Genomic DNA, 24,359 nt, shown 5'->3' with positions numbered 1-24,359 from the left:
GGATCAAATGATCCTTTAATTGTGAGTTTAGTTATCAGTAAAGGTCCATGTAGCTGGGAAAAATTAAAGTAAATTCTTTCCAGCCTGCAGGCTTCAGGAAATCGTTTCCAACCATTCATAGCTCTTTGCCTAGAAGTTGCCCAACTTCTATCTGCAGCTACATACCTCAGTTTCCACTACTGTCTCCCACAGCCTCTTTCTTCCCCTGCACTTCCTTTTCAGATTTTTTAAAAAGAAAATACACTTAAGTACTATGTTTTAAGATAATTGATCTAATTTAGTGAGTGATTCACTTATTCTTTAGAAAGTGTGCAAGTACTGTTTTTTTTTTTTTTTTTTGCAAGTGCTGTTTAATACCTATGGTGCTTCTTATAATCTACATAAGTATTTAATTATTAGATCTTAGATAACTTATGTCTCATCACAGCACTCTTGCAGTGGATAAATCAGATGCTACTCATGGTTTTTAAAAAATTCATTTTTTTAAGTCCGCTCTTCTCCCATCTTGGGGCTTGAACTCACATCCCCAAGATCAGTAGTCACATGCTATACCGACTGAGCCAGCCAGGCACCCCTCTAGTCATAATTTTGAACTCACAACATTTTTTCCAGAAGCATTCCACCATTTTTTGCACCGTCCATACCATATACATTTACATGTTGCCAGGAAGCTAAATAAACTTGCAAAGCACATCAGCAGAATAACAATGTTTAGGCACTTCCATATTGTAAACCTTTAAACAATTCACCATAGAGATTTATATGTATGCCTTATAGGTAGGAATATGAGACAGTTGAGTTAGTACATAAAGTTTTTATTTAAAGTTTTCCCCTTCCAAGCAAGCTTCATTTACACATTCTAATACTGTACAAAATTTACAATCTCTGTGACGTAAGTACTCACTTTTCACTTCTAATAGTTTGTGCCTTTCTGAAATACAGAAAGCTTTACTTACAGTTCTCATAAATGCTCTTATTTATTTTGGCTAGAAATAAAAAATAAGTGAAGAACAAGTCTAAGGAAGGCGAATATCCTCGTATAAACTGTGACTTTCAGAAGAAATGGTAGTGGTTGACAATCAAAGTTTCTGAAGCCGACCTTGTTCTCTTCAGCACGCCAGCTACGATCTTCCCTGCAAAGTACTGTAACTTTTCTTTCCTTCTCTGTATTGTATGTTTTCAAGGAAAAAGAAATGCAAGTTGATTGCACTGGAGATATATATATATGTATATATATATATTTATATATATATTTTTACAACGGATCCTTTGGATCTGAACATACAAATAAATACAAAAACAACAAAGATTGCACTTTACTGCAGAAAAGGCATTAGATGCCAGTACGCCCATCTATCTTGACATGCTCCACGGTGAAAGCTTATCACCAAAGCATTTTTAATCTGTGGCTTCCCCACGTTGTTGTTTTGAATGACACATTTGTTAAGGGATTCAACAACACCCCTGGGTGATGGGGAAATATTTTAGGCTAGTATTTATTCCTAACTGTTTTTGTTCCAGCTCCGAAGAGCTTGAAAATTAAATTTATGTTCTTTCCAGTCTTGCTCTGTTGACTGGCCACACCGAAAACCATCTTATGCTCTCCTGACCTTCTGCTCCTAATTTCCTCTTGCTCCTAAAGACAACTAGCAATTGCTCACCTAACTGAGCTCAGGCATCTTTGGTGATAAAAAACGAGTATGATGAGTTGGAGAATAATCAGGGTGAGTCATGTGCTTTTCTAGAGTCAAATCTAGAGCCATTTCTAGAGCCAAAGGTGAGGAAGAGGGAGAAATATTTGTTAAGAAAGATGATTCACTCTCATGGCTCTTTTAAGTTGTGTGTCTTCAGGACAGAGAGACAACTGGGATTGTACTTAAAAGAAATTATTCCTGAATTCCTGAAAGGCATCTCCCAGTTTTATTATGGTTTAAGTTTGGGTCAGATGTATTAACCAACAAGAATCTCTTCAATATTGGACGAGCAATTTTTTCAGTCCTACTTTTTGGAGGAAATGACAGGTGTGTTCACTACTTTTTTATATACTGTAAAAAATGAGAAAAACTTGAGCCTCTGTGGAATGAACAGTGACATAATATATTTTGCTTTAATCTTTCATATAAAATTGAGGACACAGGTTATGACTGGCTGGCCTAGAACCTATAGGGCAGGAAGCAATTGCTACAAGAACCAACATCTTTCTCTTCTCTGATCCCATGGGGCGCTGTGAGGGGCAGAAGGTAAATGAAATGAAGATCTATAGAAACAAACATGTTCCTCTTCAATCTCATATGATTCTCTACAATTGTGTTGCCTGTGGAGTCTGTGAAGTAGCCACAGATTAGGAATATAAAATCAAGTGGCAATTCCTGTGATGCAGTAAGTATTTTAGTGGGTCAAATTCTGAATCATTCATGAACACAATATCCCCAAAACTTCAACATAGATCACATGCAGGTAGACTACAATGCACAATACTGATCTTAGGTCTCTCTGGGGGCACTCTTCCATATTATTATCTTTCTCCTTTTGAACATTAAAATCCATGTGAGGAGTTTTTGGAAAGCTGGGACGAATTAAAACCCGTCTGAAATGGAAGCATCTGTCATCACAGCACGTTTGGTGTGATCCGAGTTCCAGACACGGTTATCTGTTCAAGAGCAGGTCTTTTTCTTTTGTAGTTACTTGGAAATATTGTTAGAAACCAAGGGTGGATTCCGGCAGTTATACCATTAGAATGCACTGTTCCTAGTATGATCGCGATGTCACCTGTCACCGTCTCCTAGAATGTGATACTGTCCATTCCAGGGCTTGCTGGTGTTATTTGTTGTAAGGGACGCACGCGGGCAGGATAACCGTTGCACAGGCTGGGCCTGCCAGTGGTTCTGCTACATCTCCTTCCAGTTCTGTCCAGGTGCCTTTTTCCGGACAATAGCATATTGTAGATGACTTGTAGGCCCCCTGTAATGGCAGAGCAGGGGGCATTTAAGGAAGAATGTTCACAGACGTGTGACAACAATCTTATTTATCACATTTGCTTTGGAAAGAAAACATCAATTCTCTGCTCTTGCTAAAAAGTTCCAAATGAAAGCAGTGGATTTTATTTTTTTTTTAATTTTTTTATAAATTTAAATTTTTTTAAATAAACATATAATGTTTTATTAGCCCCAGGGGTACAGGTCTGTGAATTGCCAGTTTACACACTTCACAGCACTCACCATAGCACGTACCCTCCCCAATGTGCATAACCCCACCACCCTCTCCCTGAAAGCAGCGGATTTTAAACTGTTTTATTCGAAGAGGAAATTTGAGAGTCGAAAGATTTCAAAATCTGTGTGTGTGTGTGTATGTGTGTGTGTAATTAATAATAACAGTCAAGTGCCTACAACACCTAGATGATCAGCAAATCCTTTAAAATAATTGACCAAAAACTTGAATTTGTCCAGCTGGTTTAAGTTAAAAACAAATAAACAAACAAACTCATCTTTAAAGATTTTATTTATTTATTTGACAGACAGAGATCACAAGTAGGCAGAGAGGCCCGCAGAGAGAAAGTAGGAAGCAGGCTCCCGCTGAGCAGAGAGCCGATGCAGGGCTCGATCCCAGAATTTTGGGATCATGACCTGAGCCGAAGGCAAAGGCTTTAACCCACTGAGCCACCCAGGCACCCCACAAGCCCATCTTTAATTTTTCAAATAGTTTCAATACAATGGATTTGAGATAGTTACATCACTCTTCCATTTTTATTTTACTACTATAGAGAATCAGAGCTGGCATTCAAAACTAGCTTAAAATAAACGGGAATAGTGGGCTTGCCAACTTCTTTGCACATTGATTGATTGATTGATTGATTTTCAAGTGGCTACATGAGAAATAAAAAATGTCTTTAATCTTGTTTCCTTTGTTAATGTCTAGGGGTAGTGCTTGTCTAATGTTTCCCTTCTAAAACCAGATCCTATTTTTTTTTTTTTTTTACCCATTTGGTTTTTATCATAGGCAAAACCCAAAAATTCTAACCAGCCTAGTCATTAGTTTTTGAAAGTGGACTGCTGGTGTCTGGTTCCAACTGCGTACGCTTTTAGAGCTTACTCATGTGTCCCGGCAATCAAGCACAGGTCTGAATATCTAGTTACTATATATCAATATATATCTGCCTCCATATAACTAATATCCACTGAAAACTCCCCCAAAACTTTATCTAACAGGGGCACCTGGGTTGCTCAGTGAATTAAAGCCTCTGCTTTAGGCTCAGGTCATGATCCCATGGTCCTGGAATCCGCGTCAGGCTGTCTGCTCAGCGGGGAGCCTGCTTCCCCCTCTCTCTCTCTGCTTGCCTCTCTGCCTACTTGTGATCTCTCTGTCAAATAAATAAATAAAATCTTAAAAAAAAACAAAAAAACAACTTTATCTAACAACCTTGTTTGATCCAAAACAAATAAACCCCCAGTTAATCTTGTAACACCAATCTATAACTAAGAAAATATGAAGATGGTCATCATTTTAAAAATGAATATGTTGACCACAGGGCCCTATAAGTCTCCTCATGTGATATAATTCCAACTACGTGGCTACCTCCTCAGGTGTTCTTGGCAAAAAAAGAAAAAAAAAAAAGAACAGAGGAAATTTTAAACAGAAAAAAGCTGATCTTAATTATTAAGTCCTTATGCCTAAGTGTCTGTTTTATAGTCCAAACAGAGACAGAGACTGTCTTAAATGACCTTGCAAGGCCGTCATTCGCCCATTCCAGAACACCAGCTCTTCTCTATGATAACTGACCCTGGTTTTTGTTTTGCTTTGTTTTCTCTACAGGTTAATGGTAAGAAGAAGAAGTGGAGTGGGGTAATTTTCCAGATTGCAAGAGATGGATGAGATATAATAACCAAATGCAAGTGAGACTATAGGATCCTGACTTGAACATATCAACTTGGAATATATATTTCCATAGGAAATATTTGAATATAGATTAGATATGAAGGAATTATTGTTAATTTTGTTGGGTGTGTTGATGGTATGTTTAAACACATGAATAATTTTTTAAAAGGATAAGTACCGAATCATTTAGGGTGAAATAATATGATGTCTAGAATTTGCTTCAGATTGCTTCAGTCAAAATGTTTAAAACGGAGGACAGATAAAGTAGAGCAAAATCTTGACAGCTATTGAAGCCAGAGGCTGGGTTTACAAGAGTCCACTGTACTCTCATTTTTTGTGTGTGTGAGCTTGGAAACTTTCATGATAAAGACCGGCCAAAGTCAAAAGCAATGGCAAATTATATATCCTAAAGAGACTTTGTGGATATTTAACAATTTCTAGTTTTTATGCCTCCCTGGTCAGAAACTTTCCAGACAATTCAAACAATTCAACGAACTCTGCAAACAATTTCAACAGAAAGTTTGTAAAACCACTTGTGTCTCACTTTCAGTTGGAAAGCCAGAATCACAAAGGCAGGCACATAGGATAGAGGCGGAGAACCAACCACACATTTCAGGAACAATGGATGAGAGAGCAAGCCAGCTCGACCACAATTCACTGATTGTTTTTTATTACTTGAAGTGACTTACAGCCTGCATACAAGCGTGATACTCACACTTTTTTCTTGAGATTTAATTAAATGAATTTATTTGAGAGAGAGAGGGAGAGCACAAGCAGAGCGGGGAGCCGCAGAGTGGAGTGAGAAGCAGGCTCCCCGCCGAGCAGGGAACCCGATGAGGGACTCGATCCCAGGACCCCAAGATCACAACCCAAGCTAAAGGCAGACAGATGCTTAATCAACGGATCCACCCAGGGGCCCCAAACATGATACTCTTCAAAGGTTTCTGCGTGGATGGTAACACACATGGAGGGAAACACAAAGCAAGAACAAAACAGAGAGGAGGAGGGTGAGGTAACTGTGGACACATACCATACTCCAGCTGTAGCCTCCCACAAGGTAGATGCTGTCATCGAGCACTGCACAGCCAGGGCCACTTCGACCCTCTAAAATGGGAGTTTGGAGAATATTCCACTGGTCACCTTTTGGGTCATAGCATTCCACGAGCATTACGTCAAGGTGGGAGAAACCTATGGGACATAGCAAAACGGAAGCACATAAGAATGAACTCTCAGGGTCCTGATTCAAGGCTAGGGCTTCTTTTTTAAAAAGCTCTAGAGCCAAGAAATAGCTAATTGTATCTCTAAAGAGACAAAAGCATAAATTTACTAGTGAAATTAGGAGACATGTTACAGAGACCTAAAACAAACAAGCAAACAAACAAACTCTGGGTATTTCCAATTAATTCAAAGCAAGAATGTCTGACTCGATGTCATTGGTATATGGGGGTATATATATTTTATATGGGGTAGATCTTATTTTAAAATGTTTATTAAAACCTTGGATTAAAAAGGTTTAAAATAATTAAAAGCAAACATTTTATAAAGTGCTTGTAATAACCTAGTTGTCTGCCAAATGCTTTATGTAGATGAATTCACTTAATTCCCTTCATCCTATCTCTGAGATAGTTAAACATTATGTCCATTTTACAGATGAGAAAACTGAGGGATAGAGAGAGGTAATGACTTGAATAAGTCACACAGCCAGCAAGTAGACAGGTTGAGGCTTAAACTCAGACAAAGGGGCTTCAAAGCTCATATTCTTACAGACTAAACTGTATCATTTTTCCTAAACGAATATTTAACTCTCTCAATATGTTTTAATTTACTAGAAACATGATGTTTAGCAACTTTTACCTTTTTAACAGTTTATTTATTTACTTAATTATTTATTTTAAAATTTTTTACTTATTTATTTGACAGCGAGAGACACAGCAAGAGAGGTAACACAATTAGGGGGAGTGGGAGAGGGAGAAACAGGTTTCCTGCCGAGCGTGGAGCCCAATGTGGTGCTCAAAGCAGGGCTCGATGCAGGGCTCAATCCCAGAACTCTGGGATCATAACCTGAGCCAAAGGCAGACGCTTAACGACTGAGCCACCCAGCTGCCCCAGTAGTTTATGTTTATAAATAATTATGATGGTATGAGTGGTTTCCAATATCTACTAAGGATTAAGGTAGAGTCAGGGGCTACTTCTGCTGAGGGCTTCTTTTACTCTGATGAAGTTTCTCAGTGACTGGTCAGTAAGCACGTTGTAGAGAACAACTTAAGATCTTGGGACTCTACTGGAGCCCTGCTTTTTAATTTAGGAAGTCAAAAATCTGTAGAGGGAGAGCTTCATCGAGCAGACCAAATCCTAAGTAAAATTTTCCTCTATTTAAATGCATGCAATGGATATTTGCTAGCTGACAATTACAATGCATACACTAAATTAGTCAACTTACTGGACTCTTCAAAGTAATTGAGAAGATAGACCAAAAAGTAGAGTCATTTTCATTCTGGAAGAGGTGGACAAATTATTTCAGGCCACTGAACTTCTTACGTAACTTCTTATGTAAAATAAATCAGATAGCTTTGGGAGCAGTAGAACAAAGGGCTTACTGGAATTCTGGGGTGTATTCCTCTCCTTTACCATTAAGATTATCGACGATAATATACATTACTGAAGATTGGAGCAAATTCCCAGGGCTGAAGTTCTAGTGGCATCACAGAAGGCACTGTGCCCAGTACATGTATTACATATGTTGACTGTAAGCCTCACAAAAACTACCAAGGAAAGGATAATTATCCCTCTTTTATAGACGTGAGGTTGAGGGTCTTGAGTGAGATCACACAACTCCAAGTACATAACTGGGACCCAGACCCACACCTTTCCCTCTAAGCCGTAATGACTCCCTGAGTCAACCTAATTATTTTTTTTTAAAGATTTTATTTATTTATTTGACACAGACACTGAGAGATCACAAGTAGTCAGGCAGAGAGAGAGAGAGAGAGAGAGAAGCATGTTCCCTGCTGAGCAGATGCCCGATGTGGAGCTTGATCCCAGGACCCTGAAATCATGACCTAAGCCAAGGGCAGAGGCTTAACCCACTGAGCCCCCCAGGTGCCCCGAGCCAACCTAATTTGATGTGTGTGTGTTATTTCTCATTTAGGTTGTCATTCCCCAAATCTTTCTGTTCAAGTATAACCTCAAAATTCAAGAGTTCCTAGAATGTTTCATCATTATTATGCAAAAGATATGAGCAGCATTCACATTTTAGTATAGAAAGCTACAAAAGTAATACTATATACAAGTATTTTGATGGAAAGGAATGGTGTATGGATTGAAATGAAGGAGCAGCAGTGAGAGAGAAAAAAGAATAAAAAAGGAAGAGTTATAGCGGCAAAGATAATCTCCCACTGAGCACAGAGGAGAGCAGCACGGACCAGGATATTGACGTTTAGGATTGAGTAGGAACTTGGAAATATTTACATAAACATTAAGCCTGTGTGGTCTTTAATTACATTAGGGGTACATATGTATTAGGAAATCCAGAAGGAATGTCTATATCTAACCCTGTTTTTTGAGATGGGTGTACTATGGAAAAATAAATCCTCAGCTACCACACGTGGATGGCCTGTTTCTCGTTTGGGTCAGTTTCAAGGATCATGGAAGGTCAGAGCTGGAGGAGATTTTAGAGATCAGCTAGACCAGTTTCTTCATTTTCAGGTGAGGAGACCAGGGCCCGAAGTAGTTCAGGGACTCTTCTCAACACCAGAGCTCTCTTAGCTTTCCTGTTTTGCCCAGTGTGCTGTGCACGTGCATAACATCACGCGCTCACAAACTACAGAAAGTTGTAGTCATACACATGTATGGAGAAGGAAAGGAGCCCAGACGAAACTCTAAGAATACCATGTTTTAAATATTTTTTTATTAATAAAACAAAGAATTTGAGAGTCATAGAACGTTTGGAATCCAACTCTTCAAAGAAATAATTCTAAATTTAGACATGAAATTCTATGAAATGTTTTCCTTAAGAAAAATCACGTATTAGCTTCTTTGTGCATCTATGACTGAAGTTCTTTATGATTACTACAAAAAACAATTTTCTGGAAAAAATTTATTACTATAACTTTGGTGATAAGGAATAATTTATTTTACTGAATTCATTGTTACAACAAATTGTTTGTGCTTTTCAGTTATTAATGCTCTCGTTTTTTACTTTCTGTTGACATCATTATTCATTTCTTTAATGTGTGCAGTAACTTAAAAATAATCCTATCTGCAGAGGAGCCAAAATAAATGCTTGCCCAAGGGTACAGCTAATTTACACAGAGTTTCTTTTATTTGGTCAACATGTTTTTTACTTGGTTAACTATGATTATCTAACGAGAAACCCCCTTAGCAAGAAACATAAGATGCAAATGATATTGTGATTAAAAAAAAAAAAAAAGAAAAAAGACCTTTCAAATGATTTCCTCCAATTGCATACAAGCGATCATTCATTACAGCCAAAGTGTGGATGGCGCGTTTTGTGTTCATATCTTGTTTTCGAGCCCAGACATCCATTACAGGGTCATAGCAATATAGCCATGGGACATATTCTCCATTGTGTACACCCCCTGTGAATTAAACATATACATACAAGTCAAGAAAGAGCCTTGGAACTGAACTTGGTAACAGAAAGCGGAGGAATGACTTGCCTGAAATGTATATTTTCCCATTGTGCACTGCTCCCGCGTGAGCTGCCAGAGGCTGTGGTAGGGAGGACACATACCGCCATTCGTTTGTTTCTAGGTTATAGCACTCCACGCTGGACAAATAGCCGGTTTCGTTCCTTCCACCAATAACATATAAATGTTTGTCCAGCCGACATGCATAGAAACTGGCTCTTCTACAACGAAAACAACAACCCACCGTAAATCACAAAAGGAGCTCAGTCAGGCAAAGGAGGTAAATCCTGCTTTAGAAAGGGTGGCAGGAACTTGGAAATTGCACATACAGCCTCCTCCAAATCTGAGACCTTGACAGTAATCATATGCCTTGCCCCCTCTGGTTAACATTTTGGTATTAAAGTAAGAGTGGAGGAGAAATTCACCGACTCTGTTTCAGATCCTTTTATCTTGCTTTTTTATACACTGTAAAGAGTGTTCACTAATGTTTGGGATATTTGGTATCACAGCTCAGTAAGACAAAGTGAAAAATGAGGTAGATAATGTAACAATAATAAATTATCTTGACATTCACTTTTTTCATGGTCCTTCAAGGGTCATTGTTCCCAATTTATAAGAGAACTACATCATCAAAATTTTTCTTCAATTATCATTTTTTTCCTTCCCAGTACTACTGCAAATAGAGAAACTTTTGTGAACTGAATTTAGTGTTGAAATTTTGCTCTTACATAGCCTCTTGTAGGAAGTTTAGTGATATGCCTTTTGGTGTTCCTTCTTACAAAGCTACAGGATATTTTCTAGTATCTTTTCAAGAGTGGCAATTTATTAAATTTTCCCATGATGCCTTCAAAGGCCAAAGGCACCAGCTGTGTTGAAAGGACTGAAAACAGGGAGATCAGTTCTGAGGTAGACCATAAGAGAGGGTTGAGATGTTGAGGACCTGAATGAGAGTTTTACGGAAGACCTACAAGAGCTGAGGCTATAGATCTATTAAAGGAAGATCTAAGACTTGGCAACTAGTAAGACATAAGAGCTGAGGGAGAACATGTGTTCACAGGGGACTAAAAAATTTGGAGTTAGGATGACTAGGTTGATATGTTGAGCAAGTCCTGGACCCTTTGCTCCTTTTATCTCATTGCTGCTACTGGAATAATATACTTTATGGGGATAACATGAGATCCAATACTGAATAAGTACAGTGTTTAAGTGCCAAGCCCCTCAGAGAATATAACTTGTTTGATGAATGTATAGTCTTCATAAAAATTAGTGCCAAGACTCTTGGGCAATGGGAGTAGTAAGATCAAGAGTCCTAGAGGTTTCTATCGGGAGATTCTCTAACTTGTGTTTACAAAGTGCCAAAGCCTCTGGGAAGCAGTAAACAGCATCTCGATTAACAATTTAGTCTCTGGAAGAGGTTGCCTGGCTACGTGATTTATGGGATGGGTAACCCTTGACATGTGACTCAGCCCCTCTCGGCCTCAGATTGCTGCTCTGTAACAGGGGGCTGTTAACGATACTTTCCATACAGGGTTATTGGCAAATCCATATGTAAAGTGCCGTCATAGGATCCCGCATTGTGTTTATGCTTTGGAACCATCAGTTAACATTACCCAGATAAAAAGGTTTTTTAAAAATCAGCCCTCAAAAAAAAAAAAAAAAATCAGCCATCAAGATGTTTGCAAGGGAACGTTTCCTAATGACATTTATTCAATTCTTTTATGTTTGTTTAGGTAGTTTATTACTATATAGGTAATGGTATATGTTATAGAGGGTGACGGATTCAGTTTTGTTTTATTTTTTCCAGCTTGACTGAGGGATCATTGACAAAATTGTAACGTGTTTAAAGTTACACTGCAGTGATTGGATCTATGCATACATTGTGGAAGGGTTCCCACCATTAAGTGAATTAATGCATCCGCCATCACCTCCACCACGTCACATAGCTACTTTTTTTTTTTTTTTGTGAGAACACTTAAGATCTACTCTCTCAGCAAATTTCAAGTATACACTACAATAGCAACTATAATCATCATGCTATACATTAGATACTTGGAACTTTTTAATCTTATAACTGAGAGTATGTACTTTTTGACCAACCTCTCCTCATTTTCCTCATTCCCTAGCCCCTAGCAACGACCATTCATTCTGTTTCCGTAATTCTGACTTTTTTTTTTTTTTTTTTTTTTTTTAAGATTCCACATATTAAGTCTGGAGAAAGGTATTTGGAGGAAGTTTTTAATTGGACTATCAGAGCAACCGTTGACTTAAAAATTCTGAGACTTCCTACTACAGAAAAGTAAAAACCCATTTAAATATAATATTAGGTTAAATATAATATTAGGTTCAAAACAGTTGCAAAGGTAAGTGCCCACGGATGTCCATTGCTTCTTTCTATTTCTCTGACTAGACTTGTGTTGTGCTCTCATTGAATATGTTAGGTCACAACTGTCCTACACGTGCTTTTACCTTCTCAGTTAAAATGTTTCTTTGGAAAGACTGACCTGTCTACAGGAATAGACTGAAGGAACACAGATATTTCTTTGCGTCGTGGACACAACAGTATGTCAGTATTCCTCTTCCATATGAGGGTTCTCTAACAAGTCTTAGAGCCTCTGAAATATTTTTACTGAAATAATTTTACTACTAATAATTTTACCACCTTTAAATAATTTGGACTATGTGGGCTGTAAGGTGTTGGGTTCTTCTATGTGCCATATACTGGTCTAGAAGAGAAAATGCCTGTTAGTCATGACAAGCGTGAAAACCCTCCATTAAAGAAGTTTAGATAATGGAGAATAAGAGCAAGATCTCTTCGTGGTAGAGTTTAAATTTCCATCCAGTCTAAATTTCTGTTCTCTCACTTTGTCCTGGTTCCTTCCTTCCTCAGTGATACTGAGTGAGCCTGTCAGAACTTGCTCTCTTTTTAGCAAGATTTTCTTAATTTGATGCTTGGTGTGTACTCCTAACTTTATCCACACAGTGTCACTATTAGGATCTAAATGGGAAAAAAAAAAAAAAAATCAGTAGGTTTCACTTCCTGACTAAAAGTGCATTTTTATGTAGACATTCCAATGGTGAAGATTCTGAGTCTCTAACTTACTCCCTTGCATGCCCAAAGTGAAAATTCATGAAATGCATTATAGGAGCCCTGGATAGTTCATGGTCTGTCAGCAACTGCAAACATTTGCTCCAGGCTAAAATTTTACCATACCAGGTCTCTCTTGGGAGTGCTCCCTGACCCTCCTCCCCACATGAAGAACACAGGATTAGGGTATATATTTTTTTTTTAAGTAAACTCCAGATTACTGAAGATTTTTAAATGGGATTATACTATGTGTATTTCAAATTGTTCATCTCTCTCTCCTCCAGCTCCTCCTTCCCCAACACCAGAGGCAAAACTCAGTGCATTGTGATAAGTTAAAAGAGACAGCAACCTCCCAGCATCTTCTACAAACATACTTTGAACCTTGCATATTGTTGAGGTCTTTGCTAGTTCTTTCTGACCCCTTAGGGTGGTCAGTTTATATCCTAAAGCATGAGGCTGAATTACTATAACCTTAGCTCAGCTCAGCTTGAATTCTTGACTTTCACCATCAGGTTTAAAAGAGGGCAACACATTTTTCAAACAAAATATTGTCTCATGTTGTTGTTGTAAGGCTTCTAGAAACAAAATATTTAAATTTGGAAACAATGTTTTATGTATTTGCTTCTAGCTTTCCTCTTACTCTATGAAATATAAACTTTGTTGTTGGTGCTCTCCAAGGTGCTTTTTCTTTTTCTTCTTCTTTTTTCTTTTCTTTTTTTTTTTTTTCCCTGCACTAGCTAGGAGATATGGTGTCCATATGACTGATACCTAAAATGTCTATTTTTACTGGAAAAAAAGTTGCTAGAGCATTTCCATTGATCCTAGTCTCAACATTTAACCTCTTTTCAGGGAAGAATCAAATCCTACATCTGAGACCGAAACAACTCAGTAGCATTACATTTAAACGTATATTTTCCTGCAATCATTTCATATGTAGCAGGGATGCAGTTTGTGAGTTCACTGAGTAAACCTAGAGGCAGTGTGCCCATTTCCTGGCTGAACTCAGTGGGAGGGGCATATTCTGCAATTTTATTACAGCATTTTTTGGGAAGCTCTGATTAGGTGAGCTATCCTAAGAGTCTGTCCAGGCAGTTCTAAGAGTAGGTTACCCCAGAGGCGGTTTTCAACATGTTTCTATTATTCTCAGTTTGGTAATTTCTCAGCATAACTACTTCTCAGCCATTTGGTAGCAACCAAAGGAAGGAGGGAGGTGGCGGCGCATCTGGTGAACCTGATTCATGATCAATACAATGCAGAATTAACTCATTTGAATGTTTCAAGAAACTTTTTTTTTAAATCTAAAGGGTATCTCATGTATTTTCTTCTCTCTCTTTTTTTTTTTTTTTTTGTTTAATCACTAATTAAGCCACGCCAGTCACTGATCGTGTTTGGTACTTAGAATGGAGGCTTGGCAATGACAGAAAATTTTCCTTTGAAGTTATGGATTGCTGCTTAAATCAATCAGCCCATAGGAGAACTGGAGTTAGAAGATTGACTGGGCATTTGTGAAATCTGCCTTTCCCCACTCAGCTCTATAAGGAGCTCTTTATTTGGTCTATCGGGTTGATTGTTCGAGATCTAAAAAAAAACTTCTCTTACTAGGGACCTGACATGATATACCATAATGACTTAGAAAGAAACGTTAAACAGTCCATCCTGTCAACAGTGGCTGCCGGGCGCCGACAGACCATGGCAGGTCTTTCTATCAGGTCAATGAGCTGCTAAAAATCGTCTAAGTAGGACCCTGCCATGATAGGCCATAGTGCCTCAGAGGAAGTCATTATAGAATATCAAGTAAACAATACACATTTAAAAAAATTACTAATTAGGTTTTGCAGCAATACTTCTCATCCTTAGGGGCTCTACAGTGAGATAATTGACCGCGACGTGAGTTATGCCTCCCAAACCCAAGGCGTGAAGGTTAATTATCGTGGTGCGCAGCCCCCAGCAAAGGGGACCATGGTGAGGAGATGCTGCCATTTCAAACATATTACGGATATTTATTTTTTAAATTTTTTTTAAAATAAAACTTCTCGGAAAGATTTTGATTTAAGGGTAAAGTGATGCAGCCACAATCCGAGCCATGAAGTAAGCTGAAAGGGAGAGAAACAAGGCACCCTGGAGAAACACATCAGGAGGCTTCCACGCATGCATGTATGCACAAGAGAGGGGCGGAGAAGTTTGTCAGGATATTAACTGACTTTGTATCATTTCTTGAGGTACCTTTGAACGACACGTTCCTAAAAGTGTGGTCCTTATCTTGTGCCTCATCATCTCCTATGTATAGTTTTTAGTCTCCCAAAAGATGGCTTTAATATACAGAGTTTTCTCCTAGCATTGACACATACTGTCTTCCTGCAATGATGCACGTTTTTGAATAAATGCTATTACCTGAAAACTTCCTGTTCACTGGAATTTAATATTAAGGCTCTAAGTTGATCTTAGCGTAATCTAACTGAATGATTATAAAAATGATGTTAAAGATGAAGAGTCATGAGGGAAACAGGAAAGAATATTATTTCTTAAATAATTCATTTGAGAAGAAGAAATAGGTTGTAGCTTATGGCTATTATGTTGGATATGTTGCTAAAGAGGATGCTGAAGTATTATCTGAAAAGAATCGAATGCTCAAAATTTATTATTTTTTAAAGATTTTATTTATTTGACAGACAGAGGGCGCCAGAGAGCACAAGCGGGGGTTTGTGGGGGACGGGGGTGGGGGGGGAATGGGGAGAGGGAGAAGGAGGGAAATCCCTGCTTAGGGAGCCCAATGCGGCACTTGATTCCAGGACCCTGGGGTCATGACCTGAGCCAAAGGCAGATGCTTAACTGACTGAGCCATCTGGGCGCCCTGAGTGCACAAAAGGTAGCATGGGAGTTTGCATGTGCATGTTAAGATGAAGTTGCATGTAGGTAACAGCTGGAGAGGCAAACTGCATGAAGGCAGTAGCCACTTGTCCCTTGGCAGCCAGGAGACTGGGGTGAGATAAACACAAAATACATCAGGGGAAAAAAAAAAAAAAGACAGCTTGCAAAACTGTGGTTTTTTTTTTTTGTTGTTGTTAAGCTAACAAAGGACCTGTTCTTGAATGTACGATGGGAGGAGAGTTGAGAAGGCAGATGTCCAGGATTTGAGTTAGTGAGACCAGAAAATTTCATACTGCAATTTCTGCATGAAAATGGATACCATTGTAAGAATGGCGTTCTAGATTTCATTTATAGAATTAAGTATATTATCACTGAGTAAAGTGGGAGAGGAGACAATTTTAGCTCCACTTGCCAAAAATCCAAAGCAATGTAGTAATGGAAGACAAGCCATACAATTTTTTTCTCCCTCCATTTTAACCAATGATTGACTTATTTGATTGTTTTTTTCTCCATTGAGTTAACAAAGTAGTTATTCTAAATTGGCCAGGCCAAAATTTGCATTTTGACTCAGATGTCTTTCATTGGCTCTGTTTACCATAATTTACCAAAGAAACCCATTCGACATCCATGCTTCCTGTAAAGCAGCCACAAATGTTTCAGACATAAGAAATAAACACTTACCTTTCTTGCATGGGTGGAAGTTGTATCCAGCTATTAAATCGAGGATCATATCGGCTGACAAAATTTGTACTGTGTTTTCCTGTAAAAATATATTTGAGACATTTAAAACAGATTCCTTTGTTGTTTTGCACATTTAAGAGTGTTTATAAGATGTCTCTGTTCTCAGGTGGCACACCCAGAAGACTTAGCGGGACTATCTAACACAGTCTGAGAAGCAGTATGTCAGTGGAAAAATAAATGTGCCCCTCAACTATTTTTCCTTTTTTTCTTCTCTTGCTCTCCATTTTTCCTTTCCTTTCCTTTCCTCCTTCCTTCCTTCCTTCCGTTCCTCTTTTGGAAGGAGTCAGAATAAAACTAAATCAACCATGAGAATAAAAGCAAGTATGTTTATCAAACCAATCTTACCACAAAGTTAGGGGACAAATTTCTGGGTTTGGTATTTTTTGGCTTTAAAAACATGAAGTTGTTGTCTGTAAATAATCAGTCCCAGAGACTACTTTGTGCGCTCTCTCTGGTGAGAGTCCCCCCCGCTTTTTTTTAATGATCCAAGAACCTAGCAGTGGTTGAGTCAGCTCTCTTCCCCATGGAAATAATAGCGATCAGCGTAATAAGAGTTTGCTGAAGGAAATCAGGTTTAGCCTGTGCAAGTCACGTGAGTTTGAGGGAAGCACAGTTGCAGGTACACGTGTGAAATGGGAAACAGGAGTCCCCAGAGCTGGTGAACCAGCTTATCCCCTCTGTTGAGCCTTGGAAGCATGGTGATGCCTCCAAGGCATTAAAATGAATCTTATTTTTCACACAGATTGACACCAAAGCAAGAAATGGAAGCAAAAGAGTGCCTTCCATTTTCTGTGTAGCACCTGAGATGACAGTCATCTAAAGCACTTGAAGTTTTACCTCTGAAAGTCTGCTTTTGTTCTTACATGTGTAAATCCACATGGAAATACAGGTACCAAACTCCACCACAGGAATAAACAGATAAGAGTGTGTGTGTGTGTGTGTGTGTGTGTGTGTACATGCTCACACAGGCATGTATATCCAACATAATTACTAATTACATAAATATACTGAGTATTTATTATATGTGTTATGTGTTCTAGGTTCTGAGAATATATTGGTTAATAAGAAAGGAAAAGTCCCTGTTCTTGTAAATGAATAAAGAAATACATATTTTCAAGCAGAGATGAATGCTATAAAGAAAAGCAGGGATTGATGGGGAGAGGCTAGTTTAAAAAGAATCATTCCTTGCCTACAGATGTCTTCTGCCAGCCATGCAGGTATCTGCAGAAAGAGTCTCTCACACAGGGGGCCAGGTGAGTAGAAAGTCCCTGGGGTTGGCCATGAGTTTAAAACCAGCAAAATGCGGGGGTGACTTGGACAGATGTCAGAGGCATAACAAGGTCCAAATACAGTGTACCTCGAGGACTTGTATAGGGTTGTGCCTTCTGTTATAAGAACAGTAGGAAGCCACTGGAAGGTTTTGAGCTAATGAGGACCATGGCCTAATTTCTCTCTTAGAAAGATCACTCTGGCTGTTATGTGAAGAACAGACTATAGAGGGGCCACTCTGGGAGCAGGGGAGCTGTCAGAAAGCCATTATAATAGTCAAGGCAAGAGCTGATGGTGGCTTGAATGTAGGTGGAGGCTTCAGATATGGCCAAGTTTGGGATCTATTATATGGGCACAGCCAATATCCAATATTCCAAATTCCGTATTCCATTTCCAATATTCCAAATATTGGTATAAGAAAAAGTAAATAATTAAGGATGGCTGCCAGATTTTTAGCCTGAGTAACCAGATGGAAGGTCATGAAATTTACTTAGGTAGGGAAGATCAGGCAAGAGCAGTGTGTGGGTTGGGAAGAGAAACCATTAGTTCTGTTTTGGACTTAACCTTGAGAGGCCAACAGGATCTCAAAGTGGAAGTGTGGTAGGCCACTGGCTAGGTGAGGCTGCCGATACAAACTTTAGAGTCATTGGTCTAGAGATAGTATTTAAAATCATAGAACAAAAGGAAACCCTTTAAGCAGAAGGTATGGGCATGGAAGATAATGGGTCCTGGGATTGAGCCCTAGAATACAAAAAGAAAAACCAGCAAAGGAAAGGAATTGTCAGAGATAGGAGGAAAAGTATATTTTGGAAGACATGTCGAAGAGTGCTTCAAAAAGACGAATGGACAACTGAAAATTGATCATAGGATTTGGCAACATGGAGGCTGGTGGTGGCCTTGATAAGTGTTGATTCAGTGGACACCTAGGATACCCCTCAATAGAGACTAAGATCTAAGAAAACAGATGCAAAAGGAAGGCAACACTTCTTAGGACTTTGGTCGTAAAAAGGAGAAGATGATAGTTGAAGGATGCAGCATCAAGAGAAGGTTTTGTTGGGTAGTTTGGCTGTGTTTTTTAGTCCAGAAGTACTGGAAAGTCCTTGATCAGGCCAGAGGGAATGATACATAGGACTTAGATTGGAGCAGAAACAATAATAGGAGGGAAGAGAAAATACATGGGTAGCAAAGGAGATAACTGGCATTGGACTCAGTCATGGCAAGATGAAGATTTTATCTTCTTATTGCTTCTATTCTCAACGAACTATGAAGCAAGGCCATCAGCTGAGAGTGAGGAGGGAGGTTTTGGAGAAAGAGGCATTTGGGGAGAAAGAAAACATGAGATGGCTAACTTAGAGGGCGGGAGAGTATACTGACCAGGGAAATTCAGTGTCATTGGCTAGTAGCCAGTATGGTTCATCAGTAAGCCAGTACAACTGTGCAGTTTTCTCCATCCACATTCAGTCACTCAGGTACAGGGAGAGGGTGTGTAGAGTTTTGGGTTTAAGTCCTGGCCAGGGCTTTACCAGGCAGGCATTGTGGAAGGAGAGATGGATGCCGAGGGCTGCAGGTATTGGTGCTAATGTGATTGTGGGTGAGGAACATAAAGCTAGTGAGGAAGGAAGGAAGGACATCAGAGGACGATGGACAGTAAGAAAGTGGTAGGGTAGAGTGAAGGAAGTGTCATGTCCAGGCTGAGTAGTAGCTGCCATGTGAAGGGGCAGTGGATGGTAAAACCTGAAGACATCCTTTAAAGTGGTGGGTCTTAAGGTTGTGGGAGTGACAATAAAGAGCTAGTGCAAAGCTACCTGCCTCCAATAATAAGAAGTTTTGTGTCAGATGTGGGGGGTAGAACCCAGTGCCTGTTAGAGGGAGTGGCTGGGAAAACAGTACTCTCAGAAGATTGCCAGGTTTTGACTAGAAGAGAATGGACGTGACCATTCAGAAGAGAGTTCAAGGATTCTGGGGATTCTGTGGATGTGATATCATGAGTTCCAAGGACCTTGTGAAAAGGTCTGCATGGTGTGATTGGGTGGTAAGTTACATTTCATTTGGGGGTTTAAGAGTTCCAAGAGTGAGAATGACCCAAAAGACTTGGATTCCACAAAGGTAGCCTCAAGCTTAAGGAAGGATTCCATCTAGAGTTGGTTTATAAGGGAGTTTTTGTAGAATGTGCAATCATTTCACTCTAGGAAAAAAAAAAAAATTCTCGATAAGCTCCAAGGTTAATTCCCGAAAGCACTGGAAGATAAATGTTGTTCATAGGAATGTAGAGCATACCCGCCAGATATGCAAGTGTTTCTCTGTGAAGTCTGGTTTAGAATTTCCCTGTGGAGGAAGACATATGCCTCCTTTCAGGAATGGGGCAGAGTGCCTTCTGGTAGAAATGAGCAATGTTTGCTTTGGTTGTATTGGTCGTGGCTTTCACTCAGAGAAAAGGCTAAGCAGGGCCTGGTGTGATAGGGATAGAAGACGAAGAAAGAATTTCCAGGGGGCAGGATCAGTGGTATGAAAGAGGGGTGAAGATGGAGGACTGGGGAGAACAAAAGAAGGGAGGCGTTCTGGAGCTGGCAAAGGCTGTGTGGAGGAGATAACGGACATCAGAAGAGCTGAGTGTTGGTGGAGTCCGGGAACTCCACTCCTTTCATTTCTTCTGATCTTTTCCATTTCTTTCCTAACCCTTCCCCAATGTCTCCTCTTTGTGTGATGCCCTATCACCAGACACCGCTGTTGACGGTCCCTCAGCTGATGGGTAAGTGGAGCATGGGGTGGCAGTTTTCAGTCAGTGGTGAAAGAAAAGAAAGAGGAAGGGGAGGAAGTCTCCCCCGAGCAGTGTTTTGGGGAGTCCCTCATCACCATCAGTAAATGTTTACACAAATGTAAACTGGTTTTCTATAAGCTGGGGCACTGACGGAATATATGCATATGTATTAGAAAATTATAATGCCTTCCTAAGACTAATGACATGAAGGGAGTTAATAGGATTTAATATCTATAGCTGACTAGAAAAACAGTGTATCCTGTTTACATTTTCAATAAGTAATATGTTTTGTGATTTCAAATTTTGGTTTTATAATCAAGATAATTGATAACTGAGATTATATTTGTATTTTATGAGTACATGCATGGTTTATGAGCATGTATTGAAATTTACAATATTGTATTTCATTCAAAGACATGCATCTTAGGCATCATTTTCTAAGAACTGAAGTTTAAGATTTTTGTCTTTGGAACTGACATATCCAAAGCATTTGAATTCACGGATTTTTAAATTTTTCCTCCCTGGTAGCAATGAAATTAAAGTTATATATTATCATAGGATTGCTGTTCTTTATAAGTTTTGGTATTAGCTGCTTACTTTTTAATTGCATAAGGTATTATAATAAGAAAATCCCGTATTTTTGAGATGACTGAGTCCCTGCATGGTTTTCTAAATGAGAAGTGATGAGGAGTTCTTTGGGAATAAGAGCCACTTTCCACTGTGATACAATACTGACTTAATTTCACAACATCAAAGGCAAAAACATGACTGTTATTTAGTATCTAGCAAAGTACATTATGTCTGCCTGAGAGGGAAATGTTATACAATGGTTGAAGATGTCGGCAGACAGACCCAGTTCGAAATCAGCCCATCTTGGTACAAGTTGTGTGCCCTGGCAAGTTCTGTCACCTCTTCAGGCTCAGACTCCTCATAGCAAAGCTAGAACAATCATGCCACAGGCCTCCCAGGATGGTTGGGAGGCTTAAGTAAAATATGCAGGTGAGTGCTTAGCAAATTCCTGGGAAATAGTGTTCAGTAACTATTGTTCACAGTAAAAAAGAAAAATGTGTGTGTGTGTGTGTGTGTGTGTGTGTGTGTGTGTGTGTAATGGCTGCCCAGATGGTTGGAATATGAAGCTACAAGAAAAATGTCTAAAAGATGGTGGTAGAGGTGTGTTTGGTACCAAGCCCCAATACCTCTACCAGACTGATGCTGTGCTCCCCAGGTCGCTCATTGTTATAGCTGCTCCCTTTCTGGGGAATCACTCTCAGCTGTACAGGCCATATCTCTGCTCACCCTCCCCCTGACCTGGAGGAAGGCCTCAGCCAATGACAGAAGACTGGCCTGCTTGCTTCCTGACGTGACCAGTTCTCCTCTGTTTAGGAGAGCCAAATCAGTGGTTCCTCAGCATTTGCCCACATCCATGCATATGACTTCATGTGCCAGACACATCAGGGACGGATAGAATGACTCAGCTTTGCAGGTAGGACTCCCACAGCTCCACGAGGGGGTCTAACAGAAAAAGAGTTAGCGGCCAGCCCCAGATTGAGAGTAAACGTAAAATTGAAGTTTTACTAAAAATTCAATTCTGAGCCTCCTAGTGGCTAAAGCGAAAGAAGAGAGACACGTTAAATCACACGAATGCATTAGTGGCAACTGTCCAAAGCACACAATGCCTCAGTGCTACAGTCTGGCAAGAACTTGTCACATAGCTCTTCACACAGGGCACACTGCGTAGTGACAGTGACAGGTGTCCCTGCCGTGAAGGCAACACTATTTTCTACAGTCTTATGTTGCAGCATATTCATTGAGGGCTTTCAACGGAATTCCTGTTCCTCTCAGGAGTGGAGAAAGGCAGATGGGTGAGGTCTGATGGCATAGTTTTATGGGAGTCTGAATTAGTCTGGAGCTAAAACCTAGACTCTCTAGACCAGAGGAAGGAATATGTCCATTACGCTCTCCCCTACCCACCCTACCCCACTCAATCTCTCAGCTCTGGTAGAGAAGACGCGGGACAGTAAGCAGATATAGGTTCTTTTGAGGAGGAGGGGGCATAACCCCGGGATCAGGTTTTCTGTGCCGCTGAAAAGATCTGTCTCAGAGGAATGGGAAGTTCATAGTGTTTTGTGAACACCAAGTGGTCGCACCGATACGGACATTTTAACAGAGACCTGCTCCACCTGGGACAGGAGGCCGGCTAAGAGGGCATCGTTCCCCAGAAATAGGACTTGGCAGCCTTCTCTTGTCACGTGTTAGTTTTAAGCTGGCCTTTAGGAAGATTTTTCGGCAGATTTGTTGCTTAGATAAACCTGACGGCTGTGCACTGTTCACTTACGAAGGCTCTATTCAATTCAGATCCCTTCAGCGATCTGAGGAAGGGAGAACAGGTTAAACAGTAAATGGGGAGTTTACAGCAGATTGCACATCTGCCAGCGTTTTCGGGGGACACGTCAAGTCTGTCACTGCAAAGATAAGTTAGAGGAGAGATATTAAATATCTCTTTTGTTCCTGTTCTAAACCTGTTTCTCACAAAGCTCAGGAATCGTCCCCTTTGGAACGCTGAAGAGAGGAACCAACACAGCTGCAGGTTTTGAAAAAGAACGTCCTGCTCTCGTCAAAGAAATGTTCCTAGAGGGTGGCCTGGGTTGTTTCCCTTGAAGATTTTCTAGAGTGAACAGATGTAACAATTTTCTATAATTTGCCTTGGTGCAGATGCTGAAAGAGAGCATTCACAATAAAATATATGCAGTATATGTAATTTCGCTTGGATGTTCTGGGGGTTTTAGAGTAAAAATGTGTACCTGCAAGCTGTTTTATGGTTTCTCGGTCATAATGATCTCTGTTACACAGAAGGCTACAACCGCGACTCCTCCTTCACGCGCAAGCGTTCCAAAAATACCTCGATAATTTCGTGTATTCTGCAAGGCACAGTGCTCTCCCTGTGTTGGCTTGGGAAGGGTGTTAATATGTTCAGTTTCTCTTTGTGATGCATTTACGAAGTAATCCCATGAACGGGGAGGAGGACGGATGGTCTTCGAAAGGAGCCCTCGCACCAGGCGCAGCCACCCCAAGGCCAAAGAACTTGAGCTGGGGTTAGGCATTATGACCGCAGATAAAGCTAATTTGTGGAAACTGCCTTACTGTACTGATAAAACGGGAGAAAAGTGGTGGAGAAGGTGGTGAGAATTCTTAATAGCTGCAGCTTGCTACCTGCCTCTGGGGAGTCTGTGCTTAATGCTCGTGGCGTTCCTCAGGGGATGGATAAGGAGAGGGGCCGGGGCGTCACTGCGAAGCCAAATCCCCAGACAGTCAATGAGCGAATGCTCTGCTGCGTGTGTCCTCTGCCGGCTCAATGGTTGACCCTCCCTCCAATTGTCAGCCCAATTTACCGACTGTTGCATTTGTCCCTGCGCACAGAAATATATTTTCCACAGTAATTGCGAAACGGGCTGCTACCGGCGTCTTCCACAACACACATACTTGTTGAGTTCAATAGTTACCGTTGGGGTTCCACTGGTCCTCTCCACCCAGCACAAACAAGAAGTTTTCTACCTCCACAACGCAGTGGTGGGCACTGTTGTACGGCATAACTGGAATTGGGGAGGGAGGGGGGGAGAAAAAGACGCATGAAATTCTCCATCTTAGGACTTGATACCTTGGCGCCCTAGTTATTTGCTTCCACCAAAGGGCACAGAATGTGAGAGTGAGTCGGAAGGAAGACCAGAGCATAAGCAGCAGAGCGGGGAACTCACCCATCCACAGGGGCTCAGCCGTGTGTGTGTGTGTGTGTGTGTGTGTTCCCGGCAATTTCAAACCCAACCCCTTTTGACTAATTTTACATAATGTTATTCGGCAAATTAGTCAAGGACAACCTGTCATGCTGCTTTCGATTCTGAAGTTCTCCTCACCTGCCTGATGATGGGGATTGCATTCTAAAACAACGACCGATCCTCCCAAGCGGTCAGAGCTGGGGGTTATTTCTTGGAGGAAATAACCCCGCATACACTTGGAGCCATGAAGATGCTCTGCCCAGACTTGGTTTGCTGGCAATCTTTCCAGAAACAGACTCAGGGTGCTCGGGAGCTTTCTATTCCACAGCAATGAGCAAGCTGAATTT

The 24,359-nt window shown here is 40.3% G+C and overlaps 1 protein-coding gene across 3 annotated transcripts in view; it reads right to left on the bottom strand.

Annotated features, from left to right (window-relative positions):
• Nucleotides 1–1,247: 1,247 nt before the first annotated feature.
• KLHL14 (kelch like family member 14) overlaps nt 1,248–24,359 on the bottom strand; it is a 97,821-nt gene continuing 74,709 nt past the window's right edge. For 2 of the 3 annotated variants that reach the window (XM_032310276.1, XM_032310279.1), the window contains exons 4-9: nt 23,743–23,832; nt 16,156–16,234; nt 9,552–9,742; nt 9,312–9,470; nt 5,903–6,060; nt 1,248–2,961 (exon numbers count right to left, since the gene is read on the bottom strand). In XM_032310276.1, coding sequence (XP_032166167.1) covers nt 2,821–2,961; nt 5,903–6,060; nt 9,312–9,470; nt 9,552–9,742; nt 16,156–16,234; nt 23,743–23,832 — 818 coding nt within the window. In that variant the 3' untranslated portion in view covers nt 1,248–2,820. The remainder of the gene's footprint in view (nt 2,962–5,902; nt 6,061–9,311; nt 9,471–9,551; nt 9,743–16,155; nt 16,235–23,742; nt 23,833–24,359) is intronic. The other variant, XM_032310278.1, reaches the window with a different exon arrangement.

This window comes from Mustela erminea, chromosome 13, assembly GCF_009829155.1.
Source record: "Mustela erminea isolate mMusErm1 chromosome 13, mMusErm1.Pri, whole genome shotgun sequence".
Lineage (NCBI taxonomy): Eukaryota > Metazoa > Chordata > Mammalia > Carnivora > Mustelidae > Mustela > Mustela erminea.
This window is presented reverse-complemented; position numbering and strand designations above follow the sequence as displayed.